Genomic DNA, 19,182 nt, shown 5'->3' with positions numbered 1-19,182 from the left:
ATGGCTGACAGCTCTCGAACAGCATTGAGCCCTTCTGCGGCAAAGCCTTTTTCCCATGTCGGCTCCCAACAGGTGAATGTTCCTTTCGGCTCCCAAGAGGTGGCTTTCACACAGAAAGGAGGAGACTGGGAAGGCGTGGATGGGAATGAACTGATCTTTGCCTTGGATAACGACGAGGAAGAAGCCGTCGCTGATCCACCGGAAAGCTTCTCCCTGTGCGAAGATACCGGTCAAGAGGAAGCCCAACATGCAGGCGCCACCCTCCATGTGCCGCCCCCTCTCCCCTCTCCTCCCGACTCCGATTTCCTGCCCGCGGCTCCCCTTTCCAGCTCTCCTAGTTTCCCACCTCTGAGATCGACCGGGCTCATAAACCCGCAAGGCCCCAAACCGCTCATCAACCTCGTGAAGTCCCTCTCGACCGAGATCGAGTCCCGAGACAGCTCCTCCCTCAAGCCCCAGCCTCTGCTCAGCCTGGTCAAATCCATCTCCACCGAGATCTCCCGCCTGGAGCCCGAGGTGACTCAATCGAAATCGGACTCCAAGCTCAACGTCCACCGGTGGCGCCAGATCACCCAACCCAAGGGCAAGAATGGGGACTCCAGGACGGCCCCCTCTTCGCCCAGCACGTCCCCTTCGGATAGCAAAGGCAGCTTCTTCAAGGCCCAGGAAGCCAAGTTTGAAGACACCAAACGGCGGTTTTCGGAGGCCATGCAAGAACCGCTCAGTAGACTCAGCAAAATCATAGGAGACGAGAACAACACTTCTCCGAAACACAAGTCCGCCCCTTCGGGCAACCACGTCCTCGAATCTTCTTCCAGCCTCCGTAGAGATCTCTCCGCCTCGGAGGCCAAAAGCGAGGGCCACAGCTATCAGCCCAGCCGAAGGAGTCAAGGGGAGGAACGCTTGCCCATGGAACAGAAATGGGGCCCTTCCTCGAACTGCCAGTACGAGATCTGCTCCTACGGCGACGTCATCCAGGTGGTCGAGGTGGCCCAGGAGAAAGGGTCCGGCGAGGGTGACGTGCGGACAATCCGCCCCCTGGAGGTCTTGTGCCCCGCTCAGCCCCGTAGCACAGTGCCGTGCAAAGCCCTCGCCTGCATCGCCCTCCTGGCCTACAATTACTTTGTCCTTCCGCTGCCCCCCTATGTCTCTGGCCTCCTCCTTGGCTTGGCTTGCGGGTTCATGTTGGGCTTCCTGATCATCCTCCTCTTGGTGCCAAAGCGCTCCCTGTCTCGGCGGAGAATGCGGCCTCCTTGGGACAAGATGCCGTCGGAGACACTGATTCGGCAGCCCCGAGAATCCAACGTGCTTAAGGTAAGCGAGGCCACGCATCTCCCTCTCTGGAGGCCTAATGCAGAAGTTTGCCCTTTTATCCGCTTGCAAATATTTGGATTTGGATTCTCCTACATTTAGAAAAAAAGTATCTGCTTCCAACCTTTCTAAGGACAAGTGACGCTGGTTTTAGGAAACATAGGGAACAGCGTGCAGCAGACCCTTTGAAATTCCCCCGCTTACCCCGTAAATGTACTTTGCTATCTGCGACCGTGATCAGAGATAGGCAGAAGAGGAAAGAATCGGGCTTGACGGATGTTCTGTTCATGGGACAGGCTGGGGTTGCCAGCTCTGGGTTGGGAAATACCTGGAGATTTGGGGGGGGAGCCTGAGGGAGGGCGGGTTTGGGGAGCGGAGGGACCTCAGCAGGATAAAATGCCATAGAATCCATGCTTCAAAGCAGCCATTTTCTCCAGGGGGACTGATCTTGGTCGTCTAGAGATCAGTTTGAATAGCGAGAGCCAGTTTGGTATAGTGTTTAGGAGTGCGGACTCTAATCTGGGAGAACGGGGTTTGATTCCCCACGGCTCCACATGCAGCTGCTGGTGTGACCTTGGGTCAGTCCCAAGTTCTCTCAGAGCTGTTCTCTCAAGGGCAGTCTTCGAAAGAGCTCTCTCAGCCCCACCTACCTCACAGGGTGTCTGTTGTGGGGAGGGGAAGGGAAAGGAGTTTGTAGGCCACTCTGAGACTCCTTCGGATAGTGAAGGGTGGGGTATAAATCCAATCTCCTCCTCCTCCTCTTCTTCTCTGGGAAAGAAGGTCTGTCAAGTACGTGGGATGTGGGTTGGGAAGGGCTTGATAGGGTAGGACCTTGGACTGAACTCAGAACAAATAGACAGGTTCTTCCAGAGCTGTTTTCTCAACAGCAGTCCTTGGAAGAGCTCTCTCAGCCCCACCTACCTCACGGGGTGTCTGTTGTGGGGAGGGGAAGGGAAAGGAGATTGTGAGCTGCTCTGAGACTTCTTCGGCTAGTGAAGGGCGCGATATAAATCCACTCTCCTCTTCCTCTACAACCTTCCAAAGGTCATGTGATGCTGGTTTTAGGAAATATGGGAAACAGTGTGCGGCAGACTCTTTGGAGCCCCTCCCCCCCCGTAAACTTACTTTGCTATCTGAGAGCCACAAAGCTCTTCTGTTTTTCTGAAATTCTTGTGGGGCTGTCCCTTTAAGAAAGGGGGCGGAGCCCCAAATAGCTCCACCGTAGCTACGGGCCAGAGTGCAGGACATCCTTTCTGTATCTCTATCCATCCTAGCTAGTTAGACTAGATTAGAACCCTGTCTCTCCTCTATCCTGTCCAGAATGGAGCTCCTTACAATAAAGGAGTCATATTAGCTTTTGCAAAGATAAAGAGGCTCCGTCGGTAATTTTCTTTCTGGTCAGCACACACAAACCAGATAGACTCTGTTGCGGTATGTGCCTTTTAGGTAAAGGTAAAGGTTTCCCTTGCTCAAAAGCCAGTCGAATCTGACTCTAGGGACGCGGTGCTCATCTCTGTTTCCAAGCCGAAGAGCCAGCGCTGTCCAAAGACGTTTCCGTGGTCATGTGGCCGGCATGACTAGACGCCGAGGCACATGGAACGCCGTTACCTTCCCACCGAAGCGGTACCTATTTATCTACTTGCAGTTTCTTGCTTTCGAACTGCTCGGTTTGCAGGAGCTGGGGCCACAGACGGGAGCTCATTCCGTCATGTGGCACTCGGGTCTCAAACTGCTGAACTACCAACCTTCCGGTCCGCAGTTCAGCGTCTTAACCACTTGAGCCACCGCAGCCCCTTACGTGCCTTTTACCAGACATCAAAATCTTCCAAGACAAATTTCCTGAAGGTTTTTACCTAGAACGCTCTTCTCTCTACCACCGAAAACACATAATTGTACACAGGGGTCATTTCCTGCAGGAGCGCACAGGAGCGGAGCTCTGGCAGTAAAGAGCCAAGGGGGCAGGCACATGCAACAAGCCCCACCCCCTGCTCCCAGCAGCCCTCAGTCAGAGCAAGAAGCGGCCAGGTAAGCTGCAGAGCCCCCCAGTCCGAAACAGTCCAGTGGCACCTTTAAGATCAAGTTTTATTCAGGCACGAGCTCTCCCTCCTCTGCGAGGACAGATCTGCACGTTCCCACCCCCCAATAGCTAGCAATCCAAAACAGTCCCGTGGAGCCTGAGTGTTGCCTTCTGACACACTTCCGCTGATGTCAGGGGGTGTGGCATATGCAAATGAGTTATGCTAATGGGTTATGTTAATGAGCTCCTGCACCTCTTTTTCTATGAAATGACCCCTGCAAACACCCATAAATATCTGCAATACATCATAAATCTGCATGATGTCAACAACCACAGGAAGCCCGAGTCTCTCTCTCCTTTTTAAATTTGTTGAACCCTTTTTAAGAGCTATCTTTCTGCACTGCCGGCCATCTCAACATCCTGTAGCAAAAGACTTCCTGATTGTACATGTCATGGAGCTGGTAACCCCTCCCACTCTAAGCAGAGGTGTTTCTTTCCCAGGGATGGATGAACGAGATGTACTTCTACGATCCTGAGATTTATCACCCATCGCTGACGCACTCCGTGTTTGTGACCCTGGAAGACTGCTCTCTGAAGCTCTCCTACCCCAAAAGCAATATCCCCCGCAGGGCCACCTTTGAGGAAGAGATCCCGGAGGTGGCTTTCGTGAATCACCACCATTACGACCTGCACGGCGCTAAGGTACGGCTCTCGGTTGGGAAACCAAACCAAAACTGAGGTCTGTTTGCTCTCTGTTTTACAGTAGCCACAGATACAGCTGCCTCAGTCTTCAGCAGCAGTGGCAAAGAGCAAGAGTCCAGTAGCACCTTTAAGACTAACACAATTGGTGACGGCAGGGCTATTTTTGGGCAGGAACGCACAGGAACGGAGTTCCGGCTGGCTCCCGAGTTGGCCGCGCCCAGCAGGAACTTATTAGCATAATAGGCCACACCCAACAGCAGAAACTTGTTAGGATTGGCTACATTAGGGGTGTGTGGCCTAACATGCAAAGGAGTTCCTGCTACAAAAAAAGGCCCTGGGTTTTGACCACAAACAAGGTCAACAGAATAAGAAGCAAAAGGTGGGCGTGGCTGGATGACCACACAGCTGGTAACATGGGGGTGTGGCCTAATATGCTAATGAGCTGTGCTGTCAGGGCTGTGGCCTAATATGCTATTGAGTTTCTGCTGTTGGGTGTGGCCTGTTATGCTAATGAGTTCCTGCTGGGCTTTTTCTACAAAAAGAGCCCTGGGTGACGGGAATCACTGCTCCCTTCTTCGATTCAGTCCAGGGAGTTTGCATTGTCATGAGCGTCATGACGAGTTGCGATTCAGCAGCCTCTCTTTCGAATCTCCCCTTGAGATCCCTTTCTAAGAGAACTGCTACTCTTAGGTGAGCAACTGACTGTCCTGAAAAATGTTCCCCCACTGTTTTTTTGAAAGTTGTGGTTCCTAATGTCAGACTTGCGTCCATTAATTCTGTGTTGAAGGGACTGGCCTGTTTGTCCAGTGTGGAGGGTGGAAGGACATTGCTGACATGTGATGGCATCGATCATATTAGAGGATGAGCAGGAATATGGACCTGAGATGATAAGGCTGATGTTGCTAGGTCCACTGATGGTGTTGCTAGGATCTAGGACAAGGCATCCACCTGGACTGAATCAAGACCTAGGTTTCCTGTCTCATTACCAATGCTGATTTCTCCACGCACCTATCACCCCTCTTCGTATCACGCCTAATCCGATCATGCCTGCTATTGTCGTTCACCTGCTATCGTCATTTGCCTGCTAATGTCATTCAGTGTCTGAAATCACTCCGCTTTCCAATAAATTGGACAGATGGGCTCCCATTCTAGATGTATCTGAGGAAGTGAGCACCAACTCACGAGAGCTCCTCCCCTTCCACATATTTTGTTCCTCTTTAAGGTGCTACTTGACTCTTGCTCTTTTCTACTGCTACAGACAGACAAACACGGCTGCCCATCTTAGTCTTCAATAGTGCAGCTCTCAATAGACGCAAGGAATGTGCAAGTCAGAACACAAGGATTTTTTTAAAAAATCACTCCCTAGTTTCCTGGTTGCTGAAGAAGTGTGCATGCACACGAAAGCTTTGCTAGTCTTAAAGGGGCCCCCTGGATTCAAACGTTGTTCTGTTGCTTCAGACAACCACAGCTACCTACCTGAATCTACCCTAGTCCCCACTCCTTTCGAATTTTTGCCTTCAGATTTTTGGACTTTCCTTTCTGCAGACGTAAGGTTCAGAAACCTAACAAACGGAACCCTCAGGGGCCTCAGTTCCATAAGAGTTGATTTGTCAATCTCTGCAGTTTCAAGGATGTTGTTTAAGATGGTTCTTTTCACACCTGCAGGACGGCGAGTGTTTGAACGGCCAAGCCGTCCCGCCTTCCCAAATCTCACCTGTTCCCAGTTCACTCCCTAGGGACCACCCGTGCCGCCCATAACCGGTGGAGTCTGACGTCTCCTGTTGGCATTCCAGGTCTTTCTCTTCCCACCCGGGCTGGCTCGGAAGAGGATGTGGAACAAGAAATACCCCGTCTGCGTTCTCTTGCCGGAGCCGGACGACCCGGGCAGGAAGAGCTCCGGTGAGCACGACGCCGACCCCCAGAAAGAGAAGAGCGCGAAGAAGAGACAGCCCCCTGGCCAGGAGACCCCTCCGAAGCAGCCCGACGACCCCCGGGAAAGGACTCTTTACCTCTTTGGCAGGACGGGGAGGGAGAAGGAGGAGTGGTTTCAGCACCTCACGAGGGCCTCCCGGGCCAAGGGTCCCGAGCCGCACAACGCCAGTCAAAGCGAAACCCGGGCAGGTAACGGAACAGCGGAGCCTGGCCCTACTTTAATGGGCGGTAAGATCAGGGCTATTTTTGGGCAGGAACGCACAGGAACGGAGTTCCGGCTGGCTCCTGAGTTGGCCACGCCCAGCAGGAACTCATTAGCATAATAGGCCACACCCAACAGCAGGAACTCATTAGGATTGGCTACATTAGGGGTGTGTGGCCTAGCATGCAAAGGAGTTCCTGCTACAAAAAAGGCCCTGGGTTTTGACAACAACCAAGGTAAACAGAAATCAACTATTTATTCATTTATTTGATTTATACTAATTAAGGCAGCCAGATTGTGAAGCCAGCTGGTAGAGGACCCAGAGCCCTCCAGACTTCAGTCTCCCCCGCCCCTCTCACGGTTCCCCCTTTTCTCTCTGCCGTAGGTACAAACCAGCTCAGCCCATCGGGGAGAGGGACAAGCAGCAACAGCAGCAGCTGCCGGGGAAGCACGGAAGACCTCCCCTCTTTGTTCAAGCCCAAGGATCTGGTTGGGAACGTGCGGGAGAAGCTGCTGCTGGACTACCACGCCTACATGTCCCGGATCGTCCCGACGGCAAACAGCTCCAGCTCGCCGGGGAGTCCCTGCCCCAGTGCGCCTGGCAGCGGCAGCCTGACTCCCAAAAAGGTGAGGAACCAGCTAGGTGGGGCTGAGGAGAACCCCTAACAAAGGCTTCTCGAGGACGCTTTAGAGCAGGGGTCTTCAACAGGGTGCCCCTGGGCGCCAGTGTGCCTACCGACACCTTTCCTGGTGACCACCAGGTGTTTCTACAAAGCCAAAGTAGGGCCGGATGGGGCTTCTGCCCAGAAAGGCTTCTGATTGGCCCCAGGAGTTTCGATAGGCTGTGTAGGTTTTAAAGGTTGTTGCTTTGGCGGCAGCTGCCACCACAGCACAGGGATCTTTGCAGTGGGGCTGAAGGTGAGCTGTGGCAGCCATTTTGTGGCTGGCTCCACCTCCTGAAGCGGCCATTTTGTGGCAGCACCCAGCACACCTTGTCAGGATTCCAAAGATGCCCACAGGTCTGGAAAGGTTGGGGGGCCCTGCTTTGGAGGTTCTCTGCTATTTGCGTGTGTGGGGGAAGCGAAGAGTCAAAAGGCCCCTTTCTTTTGCACACACACCCTGACGTTTTTCTTGTAAATCTCTCCTTCCCAAAGCTGCTTTTCTCTTGGGCAGGGGGCAGGGAGGCCAGGGGAGTGTCAGTTTGGTGTAGTGCTTAAGTGTGTGGACCCTGACCGGGGAGAACCAGGTTTGATTCCCCACTCCTCCACTTGCAGCTGCTGGATGACCTTGGGCAAGCCATAGTTCTGACAAGAGCTGTCCTTGAAAAAAGAGCAGTTTCTGTCAGAGCTCTCTCAGCCCAACCTGCCTCACAGGGTGTCTGTTGTGGGGAGAGGAAGGGAAAGGAGTTTGTGAGCCACTCTGAGACTCCTTCAGGTAGTGAAGGGCGGGGTATAAATCCAATCTCAGCTCTTGGCCCCGGTCACACGGGCCGGATATTGTGGGGGGGAGGCGTGGCTAATTGCCCCGGTCCAGTTTGATGTGCAATTACACGATCAGACGCGCCGGTGGCACACCACGGGTCCTTCCCTCGGCGCCAGCGGGTAAACGAGGGACCGGAGGGGAATGCCGCACGCCGACGCGATCACACCATGGGTGTCTGGAGGCAGCCCATGGCAAACGTTTACTAGTACCTTGGAGCTACTAGTTTTTTAACGCGCATCTTCGGCGGTAAGCCACGGGTGCGCTCCACTTCCCAGATGTTGGGGTGTGATCGTGCCCGGATAATACGCCCACCTTCCGTGCCTCTCCCGCGGCAACTTTGCTGTGTGACCGGGGCCCTTCTTCTTCATCATCATTCCTCCTCCTCCTCCTCCTCCTCCTCCTCCTCCTCCTCGTCTTCTTCTTCTTCTTCTTCTTCTTCTTCTTCTTCTTCTTCTTCTTCTTCTTCTTCTTCTTCTTCTTCTTCTTCTTCTTCTTGTTTTGAGTTTAAGTTTTCAAGACTTGAAGCTTACCTCCATCTCCCTTTGACGCTCGAACGTTCGTACCCTAAAACTCTTGTTGTCCTTGTCTTGCTTTTCTACAGTAGACCAACATGGCTGCTCTCCTGAAACCACTGGGGAATTTGTGAGGACAAACTAATTCCAGTTCTTTTAGAGGTTGGCGACTCTCCTCTCGGCCGGCGGGTGCTTGTCCTCACACTTTGAGACCCAGCAACATAGGGCGCGACTGACGGTTCTCTCTCGTTTGTTCGGCCCAGTGTCTTGGAGAGGAGAGCGTCGCCGGCGAACCGCAGACGGCGTGGGCCAACGCACTGCTCGGACGGATGTTTTGGGACTTCCTGAGGGAGAAATATTGGGCGGACCAGGTCTCCGACAAGATTCAGAAGAAACTGGGCCGAATCAAGGTGAGGAAGAGGCACTGCCCCCCAGTTTGGTGTCGTGGTTAAGAGTGGCGGACTCTGATCTGGGGGAACCGGGTTCGATTCCCCACTCCTCCACGTGCAGCCAGCTGGGTGACCGTGGGTCAGTCACAAGTTCCCTCAGAGCTGTTCTCTCAAGACAAGTCCTCAAAAGAGCTCTCTCAGCCCCACCTCCCTCACAGGGTGTCTGTTGTGGGGAGGGGAAGGGAAAGGAGATTGTAAACCACTCTGAGTGAAGGGCGGGGTATGAATCCAATCTCTTCTTCTCCTCCTCCTCCTCCTCCTCCCCCCTCCTGGTCAGGCGGACTCTGGCTCCTGGGGTCAGGACAGAAGGAGTTGGCCCCAGCTGAGGTTGCCAGCTCCAAGTTGGGAAATACCTGGAGATCTGGGGGGGTGGAGCCTGAGGAGGGTGGGGTTTGGGGAGGGGAGGTACTTCAGTGGGGTACAATTCCATCAAGTCCTGTTTCCAAAGCGGCCATGTTCTCCAGAGGAACTGATCTCTGTTGCTTGGCGATCAGTTGTAATCCAGGAGATCTCCAGACCCCCCTGGAGGTTGGCAACCATAGACCCACCCACCCCCCAAAAAAAACCGAGAACAGTCCATGCAGGGCCGGCCTCCCATCTCGTTGCTCCTTTCCGTTTCCCGTAAGTGACGGCTTTTGTCTTCCTCCCTTTCGTTCCCACCCAGCTGCCCTATTTTATGAACGAACTCACGCTCACCGAACTGGACATGGGGAGCTCTATCCCGCACATCATCGGTGTTTCCAGCCCAACCGTTGACCATCGAGGTAAGCCCCGGGAGTCCGTGCTTCCCCTCCCGTCGGCTGGGACGACCCACCCCCCCCGACGAAGCGGCCTTACGCCGAGACAGACCACGGGTCTGCCTGGCCCACCGTGAATCGCCCCGATCAGTAGCAACGCTCCGTACTCGTCCCCAGCCCTGAAACCTGAGAATGTTATGAACCTGGGACTTCGTACATGCCCAGGAACCAAAGCTTTATCGATTGGTTGATTGATACTTTCAATTCATGGATCGCCAGTCCTGGCGTTCACAGGGCTCCGGGTGTTGAACAACGATCAAATAAAGTACAATCATAACAGTGTTAAAATTACAGTACAAATTAAACTTTAGAATACTAATTACTCGGCCCCAGAAATGAGAGGCAGTTCCAGTTGGTTTTCTTTTTTTAGGTGAAGCTGGTTTTTCTGAAGAATAAAGTAAATTGGAAGTATGTAATAGTAGGCAGTGAACTGAAGATGTCCAATGTTAAGTTATTATGTAGATACAAGAAGCGGGACCCACGATACTCACAGGGGGGGGGAGTATTCCTAAAGGCTCCTGGCCTGCAGAAGCAGCTCCGCAGGTAAGCCTTCTCCCCCCCACGGGCACCAGCGGTGAGGCCTGAGCACCTCCCAGCTGCCGGGCCCGCCGCAGAGTTCCCAGAGCGTTCTCTGCGCATGCACAGGGAATGCTCTTTTACTTTGGGGGGGATTTAAATATCCCCAGTATGTTTTTTTAACTTTTTAGATTTTTCTGCACACCTGGGGACTGCTCCAAGTGTGCAGGAAAATCTCTCTGCCCCACAAGGGCCCCCGATGTGCGGATTTAGATATCCGCACGGAGGGGGCAACTTGGCTATTAGATATATAGATATGTATTGTAACTAATGCGAACATGGGGAAAGAACACAGGAAACTGGATGGAATTGCATTTAACGGGTGGTATAAGAGAATAGGATTCAGAATAGGAAGTAATTCTTGGTTAGCAATGCAGGGGAAACCTTTACCTTTACTATAATAGGACTTAGTGGAGGCGTTTGAGACCACTTTCTATTTATAAATAATTTTGGGGGTGAATAATATAATAGTGGAAAATAGGATCAATATTCTGTGTCATTGTCCACTACAGAAATTAATAAATTGTGAATGAAAAAAATACTAATTACACTCATAAAACAGTCATAAGAACATAAGAGACGCCAATGTTGGATCAGGCCAAAGGCCCATCCAGTCCAACACTCTGTCACACAGTGGCCAAAAATACCAGGTGCCATCAGGAGGTCCACCAGTGGGGCCAGGACATTAGAAGCCCTCCCACTGTTGCCCCCCCCCAAGCACCAAGAAGACAGAGCATCACTTGCCCCAGAGCCCCTATCTATACCTTGTGGCTAATAGCCACTGATGGACCTCTGCTCCATATGCCTATCTAATTCCCTTTTGAAGCTGTCCATGCTTGTAGCCGTCACCACCTCCAGATGACACATTAATTTTTCTTCAACCAGTCCCAGACAATGCTCCCTCTAAGCCGTGGGGTCTTGTGAGCAAAAATTCTACTTTATGAGCGACCGGCGTTAAAGTTGTGAGCGAGCGATTTGGCTGCTGCATCAGTTAGTTTGCTCCGGAGCCGCCCTTCCTGAGGTGAGACCAAAACGTGTGAGCCGGAGGCTACAAAAACTGTGAGCCGGCTCACACTAACTCAGCTTACAGGGAACGCTGGACTCCCAGACTATGTCATCTCGCAGGCAGGGGGACGAGGAGACGGCGGAAAAGGATGGAAAGAGAGAAAGGGGGAAGGTACCGGGCAGATAAAACCCGTTGCTGTCCTCAGCCAAAACCCTGGTGGAATAACCCTGCCTTGCAGGACCTGTGGGATTGCATTAAGTCCCTCAGGGCCCTGGCGTCATGTGGCAGGGAGTTCCGCCAGGCCGGGGCCAGAGCCAAGAAGGTCCTGGGTCTGGTCGAGGACAGCCGGATGTCTTTGGGGCCACGGACCCCCAGCAGGTTGTTTTCAGCAGAGTATCATTCCTCCACTTTCTCTCTTCCCTTCCCCACCCCCTCTGCAATATCACGGCTGAGACACAGTCCTCCCTAACACCAGATTACCATCACCATCATCTTTATTACTTTAATTAACTTGTATCCCTGCCCTGTCCCACGAGGATGGGGGATTGTGGGCGAAGGCACCCCAGCAACCGCTCTGCACCCATCCGTTTTAACACTGCCCCCTCCCCTTGCTCCGCAGGGCTCTGGGTGGACATGGAAGTTACTTACAGCGGGTCCCTGCAGATGACCCTGGAGACCAAGATGAACCTCTGCAAGCTGGGGAAGGAAGCCCTGGCCGAGGAGAGCGGGAAGGCGGACCCCGGCGGGGAAGGGTAAGGTTGCCGCCGCCGCCCCCCGCGAGTCTCCTCCTGTTTGGAAGGAAATGCTACGTCTGCCTCCCTTTGGCGTTTGGGAGCCGCCTGAAATCCAACCAGTACAGCCTCCCCAGCATACCAGAAATCCAATTAGTAGAGCCTCTCCAGCACACCAGAAATCTAACTGGTACAGCCTCCCCAGCATAGCAGAAATCCAACTGGTACAGCCTCCCCAGCATACCAGAAATCCAACTAGTACAGCCTCCCCGACATATCAGAAATCCAACTGGTACAGCCTCCCCGGCAGACCAGAAAGCCGACTGGTACAGCCTCCCCGGCAGACCAGAAATCCAACTGGTACAGCCTCCCCGGCAGACCAGAAATCCAACTGGTACAGCCTCCCCGGCAGACCAGAAAGCCGACTGGTACAGCCTCCCCGGCATAACAGTACACAGTGACGAAGACAGCTGCAGCGGATAGATCTGCTGGTGTTGCGTTTAGCCGTCACATTTTTATCCCATCCATCCAAAGATGAAATCAAGACAGTGTGATAAGGGGTCATCCCACCCACCCCCACTTTGTAGGCAACTAAAGCCCCCTGTCAGTTATATATTGTCTGGAGATCAGTTGTATCAGCAGGAGATCTCCAGGCACCTCCTGGAGGCTGGCAACCCTGCTTGGGACAGCCCACTGGACTAACAATCTCTGCTTCTCGTCCACACCAGCAACATTTCAAAAGTGGACCGAAATCAGCTAGGAAGGTTTTCCAGTCGAGCCAGTGGTTAAGTGCACGGACTCTGACCGGGGAGAACCGGGTTTGGTTCCCCACTCCTCCACTTGCACCCGCCGGATGACCTTGGGTCAAGTCACAAGTTCTCTCAGAGCCGTTCTCTCACGGGCAGTCCTCGAAAGAGCTCTCTCAGCCCCGCCTACCTCACAGGGGGGGGTCTGTTGTCACGAGGGGAAGGGAAAGGCGTTTGTAAGCTACTCTGAGTGAAGGGTGGGGTATAAATCCAATCTCTTCTTCTACTTCTTCTACTTCTTCTTCTTCTTCTGTAAAGCAAGCGACTAATATGCCCCCATGATGTTTTCTCTGAGTTTCCTCTGCACTGAATTCGGAGGGTTTGGGGGTATGTGTGAGAGGGATGCCGAGTCCAAGCGGCCACTGATGACAGCCCTTCAAAATGTCTGCAACTCTTCCCAGTACTGTATGCAGGACTGGCTCATCCAATAACAACCTGCTGGTAATCCCTGGCCCCAAAGAGGTCCGGCTGTCCTCGACCAGGGCCTTTTCGGTCCTGGCCCCGACCTGGTAGAACTCTCTGCCTAATACCACCAGGGCCCTGCAGGACCTTGTGCAATTCCGCAGGGCCTGCAAGGCAGAGGTGTAGAAAAAGCCCAGCAGGAACTCATTAGCACAATTGGCCACGCCCAACAGCAGAAACATATTAGCATATTAGACCACACCCCTGACAGCACAGGTCATTAGCATATGAGGCCACACCCCTGTGTTACCAGAAGTGTGCTCATCCAGCCACACCCACCTTTTGCTTCTTATTCTGTTTACCTTGTTTGTGGTCAAACCAGGGCTTTTTTTGTAGCAGGAACTCCTTTGCATGTTAGGCCACACACCCCTAATGTAGCCAATCCTAATGAGTGTCTGCTGTTGGGTGTGGCCTATTATGCTAATGAGTTCCTGCTGGGCGTGGCCAACTTGGGAGCCAGCCGGAACTCCTTTCCTGTACGTTCCTGCCCAAAAATAGCCCTGGGTTTTCGGTTGAGGGCAGCGATGGTTCTCCATTGTGGCTGGCACCCTCTTCTCTCCTCCCCCCTCCCACCTCTGAGCTTGCCCTTCCTCTCCCGTGCCCAGAAGTGGCCAGTGAGCCCAGAACTGTGATATAAATTCTAGAGACGCCAGTTTGGTGCAGCGGTTAAGTGCGCAGACTCTGATCTGGGAGAACCACGTTGGATTCCCCGCTTCTCCACATGCAGCTGCTGGTGTGACTTTGGGTCAGTCACAAGTTCTCTCAGAGCTGTTCTCTCAAGGGCAGTCCTCGAAAGAGCTCTCTCAGCCCCACCTCCCTCACAGGGTGTCTGTTGTGGGGGAGGGGAAGGGAAAGGAGACGGTAAGCCGCTCTGAGGCTCCTTCGGGTAGTGAAGGGCGGGGTGTAAGTCCCTTCTCTTCTTCTCTCAAATCTGGCTTTTAACCTTTCGTCTTAATTCTGTTTGTGATTGGAATTCTAACAGTTTTTACATGTGTCACTTTGCGCCTCCGTTCCGGCAGCCGGCCCACCCGCCGTTTTGGGAACGCTTGCCAGTCTGAGCAGCGGGAGCGTCAATGCCACGTTTTTAATGAGCAACACCTTTTAATTACGAGAGTCTGGGTGGGGGGGGACGACCGTGATTTGTGCGAGCAGTCCAGATGAGACTAGTCAGCTAACGGGTGCCGGGTGAGCTGGCCCCCAGGTTGAGTTTCAGCCCAATGAGGCCGATCGAGGAATGAGTGGAACGCACACACACAGCCCCGCCCCCTCCAGCCCCAGATCGGCCCAAGCCATCTGTCTGAGATCACGCTGGTGTGTCAGAACAGAAGACACGACAGCTGGGGAGTTATTCATTCTAGGAAAGAGGCCACGACAGAACCGCAAAGAGGATCAGGTTATGTGGGCTGTGGGCCCTTCCTTTGCAGTCTCTGGTTTCAGAGGGTAGCTGTCTTGGCCTGTAGCAGACCCGTAGCCAGGATTTTGTGGCTCGAGGGGCAATTTTTTTTTCTGGTGGGGCTGCCATTATTTGCCGTTATGAAGGGGGTGTGGCCTGCGCCCCTCTCCGTCCCCTCCTGCAAGATTTAAAGGGCCCTTCAGCTGATCCGTGGGGAGCCCGTGTCCATAGTAGACTCCAAAAAGGAGAAGTTCTCTATGGAAGAAGGTGTTCTAGCCAAGATCTTCGAGCCCAGAGGGGACGAGGCTTCGAAGATTGGTACTTGCGTTCTGAATTCAGCCGGAAAGTCTGCTTGCAATCGATAGCATTCTTGCAGATAACTCTGGGGGGAAAACTGATCTTGCCAGTTCATTTGGGACCAGTGGCACTTTTGGCCTTCAAGGGCAGCCCTGCATACACTACACTCAAGTAGTCTAGTCAGGAGGTTGCCGGGACATGCACAATCATGAGAGAGCCCCTACCCCAGGGGTCCCCAACGTGGCACCCCAGGGGTATCACGGCACCTGCCTTTCCTGGCGCCCACCAAGTGTTTTTCGAAAACTGGTGAAGCTGGTTGGGGCTTTTGTGGAGCAAGGTTTCTGACTGGCCACGGGAGATTTCATTGGTTTTGCAGTTTTAAAACATTGTTTTGGCAGCAGCTGCCACCACAGCACGAGGATCTTCACTGTGGGACGGAAGGTGACCCGCGGCATCCATTTTGTGTCTGGCTCCGCCTCCTGCAGCAGCCATTTTGTGTCTGGCTCCGCCTCCTGCAGCAGCCATCTTGCGGCTGATTCCACCTCCTGCAGCAGCCATTTTGTGGCAGGCGTCTCCAGCCAGTTCCTCCCTACTGTTTGGTGTAGTGGTTAGGTGTACGGACTCTAATCCGGGAGAACCGAGTTTGATTCCCCACTCCTCCACTTGCACCTGCTGATGTGACCTTGGGTCAGTCACAAGCTCTGGCACAGCTGCTCCTGAAAGAGCAGTTTGTGTCAGAGCTCTCTCAGCCCCACCCACCTCCCAGGGTGTCTGTTGTGGGGAGGGGAAGGGAAAGGAGTTTGTAAGCCGCTCTGAGACTCCAAGTGAAGGACGGGGCATAAACCCAATCTCCTCTCCTCCTCCTCCACTGCCAAGGAATCCTTCTCAGCCTCACCCTGTATACAGGTAAAAACCACTCTCTTAATCCCAGGGTTAAGGATTCCAATAAATAAGAAAGTCCTTCCCACCAGTGACACTCTGCAGTGGCAGATCTCGGCCTTTGCCAAAGATTGGTTTGCCGGGAACGGGGTGGGGGCCTTACCTCTCCTTCTCTCCCTCCCTGCAGTGTCAAGCCCCGGTTAGTCCTCCTGGCCGACAGCGATGCCGAGTCTTCCAGCGCCGGCTCCTCCGACGAGGAAGATCTTCCCGCCGTGGAGCCTTCAGGAGTCGCCGGAGACAGGAACCTCCCCCCCGGAGCCGAAGGGTACACAATGGACTCTCCCCCAACGCCTGCTCAGATAGGTCTACTTTCTCAATGAACTGGGGTGTTATCTGTAACACCCCAATCGCAGTTCCTTCTCTGCAGATGACCCTGGGGGATGCTGGTCTGTAGGGGTTGCCCCGAGGATCTCTAACGGAGAGAGCCGGCGTGGCATAGTGGTTCAGAGTGTCGGGCTCGGATGTGGGAGACCCGGGTTCGGACCCCCCGCTTATGCTACAGAAGCTTGCGGGGTGACCTGGGGCCCGTTGCGCACCCTCAGTCTAACCTACCTCACAGGGCTGTTGTGTGAGTGCAAAATGGAGGTGAGGAGAAGAATGCAAGCCGCTTTGGGTGCCCCTTGGGGGAGAAAGGTGGTTTATAGATGAATTAAATAAATAAATTATGCATTAAATACACTGCACGAATAAAAGAGCTCTCTCAGCCCCACCTACCTCCCAGGGTGCCTGTTGTGGGGAGGAAAAGGGAAAGGAGATTGTAAGCCACTCTGAGACTCTTCGGGTAGTGAAGGGCGGGGTATTAATCCAATCAATAATAAAAATGATGGCGATGATGATGATATTCCCATATTGCCCGTAGCCAAAGCTCTCTGGGCAGTTTAAAATAATATAAAACAATACAATACAACGAATAAAACATTAAGAATTACAAATGACATCCGATACGTAAAAACAGTAACGGACAATAAAACCGCACAAACGCACACCCTCGACACAGCTCTTTGGAGGGGCAAATCATGCCCTCCTCGCTAACCAATGCTCCGTCTTAAGCTGTGGAGTCTAATGAGCAAAAATTCTACTTTGTGAGCTCCTGGCATTAAAGTTGTGAGCGAGCGATTTGGCTCCGGCATAAACGAGTTTGCTTTGGAGCCCCCTCCTTCCCGAGCTAAGGCAAAAACGTGTGAGCCGGAGGCTAAAAAAAACTGTGAGGCAGCTCACACTAGCTCAGCTTAGAGGGGACACGGCTCACGACCGTGCTGAGGGTCAAAATTATATCACCGTCCTTTTCATCAGGGAATCAACCCCCCCTTCCAGAATCCCCCGAGCAAAGCAAGGGTAAGCAGAGCGGGGGCCGGCCGGGGATCCCACCGCCCGCAGAGCTTGCAACTCAACCTGCACTGAGCGTGCCGGCAGCTTCGTCCCCGTTCTTTGCCGACCCAGACTGACCCCCCCTCCCCGATTCTCTCCTCCCCCTTAGCCACGTCGTCGGCAACAGCACGAGCCGGAAGATCCTGCGCCTGGTGGACAAGATCGCCAAGTCCAAGTACTTCCAGAAGGCCACTGAGAACGAGTTCATCAAGAAGAAGATCGAGGAGGTCTCCAACACGCCGCTCCTGCTCACCGTGGAGGCCCAGGAGCTGACGGGCACCTTGACGGTCAACATCCCTCCGCCCCCAACGGACCGAGTCTGGTAAGAGACAAAGGGGGGGAAGAGGGGAACAGAGACCGTGGGTTTGGGCAGGGCTGGTGAGGGTGCCGGCAGGCGTGAGGATAGAGGGAGGCGTAAGAACTCGCTGAGCCAGATCAGACAGTGGTCTGGTCAGGGGTCGTTTCGTAAAAAAAGAGCTAGGGGAACTCATTAGCATAACTCATTAGCATATGCCACACCCCCTGACATCACCGGAAGTGTGTCATAAGGCCACACCTCCTGGCATCACCGGAAATGTGTCATAAGGCCACACACCCCGCCTCCAACGGTCCCGGCCACCGGTGCCGGCCTTGCAGCTCCACTGCCGAGCCCATGAAGGGGCAGCAGGGCTATTTTGGGGCAGGAACGCACAGGAACGGAGTTCCGGCTGGCTCCCGATTTGGCCACGCCCAGCAGGAACTCATTAGCATAATAGGCCACACCCAACAGCAGAAACTCATTAGGATTGGCTATATTAGGGGTGTGTGGCCTAACATGCAAAGGAGTCCCTGCTACAAAAAAAGGCCCTGGGTTTTGACAACAAACAAGGTAAACAGAATAATAAGGGAAAGGTGGGTGTGGCTGGATGACCACACGTCTGGCAACATGGGGGTGTGGCCTAATGTGCTAATGAGCGGTGCTGTCAGGGGTGTGGTCTAATATGCTAATGAGCTTATGCTGTTGGGTGTGGCCTGTTATGCTAATGAGTTCCTGCTGGCCTTTTTCTACAAAAAGAGCCCTGTTTTCAGGAGTGCCGCAAAGGAGCCCCACTGTGCAAAGAGATCCATACGGGTTTCTCTTGCCTCCCTTCTGCAGGTACAGCTTTAAGATACCCCCACAGCTGGATCTGAAGGTCCGCCCAAAACTTGGAGAACGGGAGGTCACCTTCATCCACGTGACCGAATGGATCGAGAAGAAACTCCAGCACGAGTTTCAGGTAAACCGCTGAGACCTGAGGCGGGTGATAATGGTAAAACCAAGACTTTATAAAACCATCCAAGAATAAGCATTAACAGAACCGGCCAGTATCTAATTTAGAATTAATTTTGGCCAAGATCACAAGTGCAAGGCGAAGAACGCAAGAGAAGTGATGAGCTGTTGTCAGTCAGCCTTCCCAAGCGTGGCCGTCAGCGGGTTCAGAAACTCGGTACGAGTTAGCTGCCTTTCTGTTGCTAGTGCTTCTACATTAACAGCAGGAGGTGGGGTGAAAAGCACTTTACGTGTGCACATTTGGACATGTATCTTTAAAACAAACCGGGGGGGACGAGCAACGAAGGGCAGTTCTATCAGCACACAAGACGGCTGAGTGGAACCTCCTGGCTCAGGTGCAGTCTACCTCAACTCCCTCCAGTCTCCAGCAGAAGGCAGCGCCGCTACACGAGCTCCTTTGGCTGTGGATGCTGGAATGCCTTCTAAGCAGTGTTCCCTCTAAACTGAGTTACTGTGGGCTAGCTCACAGTTCTTTAGCCCCCGGCTCACACATTTTTGCCTTGGCTCGGGAAGGAGGGCTCCAGAGCAACCTAATTTATGCAGCAGCCAAATCACTCTCTCACAACTTTAATGCAAAGTAGGATTTTTGCTCACAAGACTCCACAGCTGAGAAGAGAAGAGATTGGCTTAGAGCAAGCATTGCCTCTAAGTGCAGTTAGGGAGTGAGCATTGGATTTTCTGTACATCCGCCACATGAACTGAGGAACTGCGGGCCTGTTAAATAACAGACAGTGGGGCACAACATCTGGGGGGGGCGGCTGTTACCCCAGTGAGACAGTGGGGCACAACATCTGGGGGGGGCGGCTGTTACCCCAGTGACCGATTAGTGGGCATCTCAGGGGCATATGGCTTGCTGCAGCTGGTTGGACCTGGCGCCCCCTGGGTTCTCCT

The 19,182-nt window shown here is 53.4% G+C and overlaps 1 protein-coding gene across 1 annotated transcript in view; it reads left to right on the top strand.

The window, feature by feature from the left end:
- The window catches only part of LOC107113593 (testis-expressed sequence 2 protein-like), a 21,362-nt gene continuing 2,180 nt past the window's right edge, over nucleotides 1-19,182 (top strand). The window contains exons 1-10 of the mRNA XM_015414942.1: nucleotides 1-1,314; nucleotides 3,830-4,030; nucleotides 5,824-6,151; nucleotides 6,550-6,791; nucleotides 8,422-8,568; nucleotides 9,272-9,371; nucleotides 11,606-11,738; nucleotides 15,742-15,879; nucleotides 17,092-17,304; nucleotides 18,118-18,238. Of these exons, the coding sequence (XP_015270428.1) occupies nucleotides 1-1,314; nucleotides 3,830-4,030; nucleotides 5,824-6,151; nucleotides 6,550-6,791; nucleotides 8,422-8,568; nucleotides 9,272-9,371; nucleotides 11,606-11,738; nucleotides 15,742-15,879; nucleotides 17,092-17,304; nucleotides 18,118-18,238 (2,937 nt within the window). The remainder of the gene's footprint in view (nucleotides 1,315-3,829; nucleotides 4,031-5,823; nucleotides 6,152-6,549; nucleotides 6,792-8,421; nucleotides 8,569-9,271; nucleotides 9,372-11,605; nucleotides 11,739-15,741; nucleotides 15,880-17,091; nucleotides 17,305-18,117; nucleotides 18,239-19,182) is intronic.

Source organism: Gekko japonicus, unplaced genomic scaffold (genome assembly GCF_001447785.1).
Source record: "Gekko japonicus isolate JY-2015 unplaced genomic scaffold, Gekko_japonicus_V1.1 scaffold3333, whole genome shotgun sequence".
In the NCBI taxonomy this organism is placed as follows: domain Eukaryota; kingdom Metazoa; phylum Chordata; class Lepidosauria; order Squamata; family Gekkonidae; genus Gekko; species Gekko japonicus.
The sequence above is the reverse complement of the archived record's forward strand: the minus strand, read 5'-3'. Positions and strand labels throughout refer to the sequence as shown.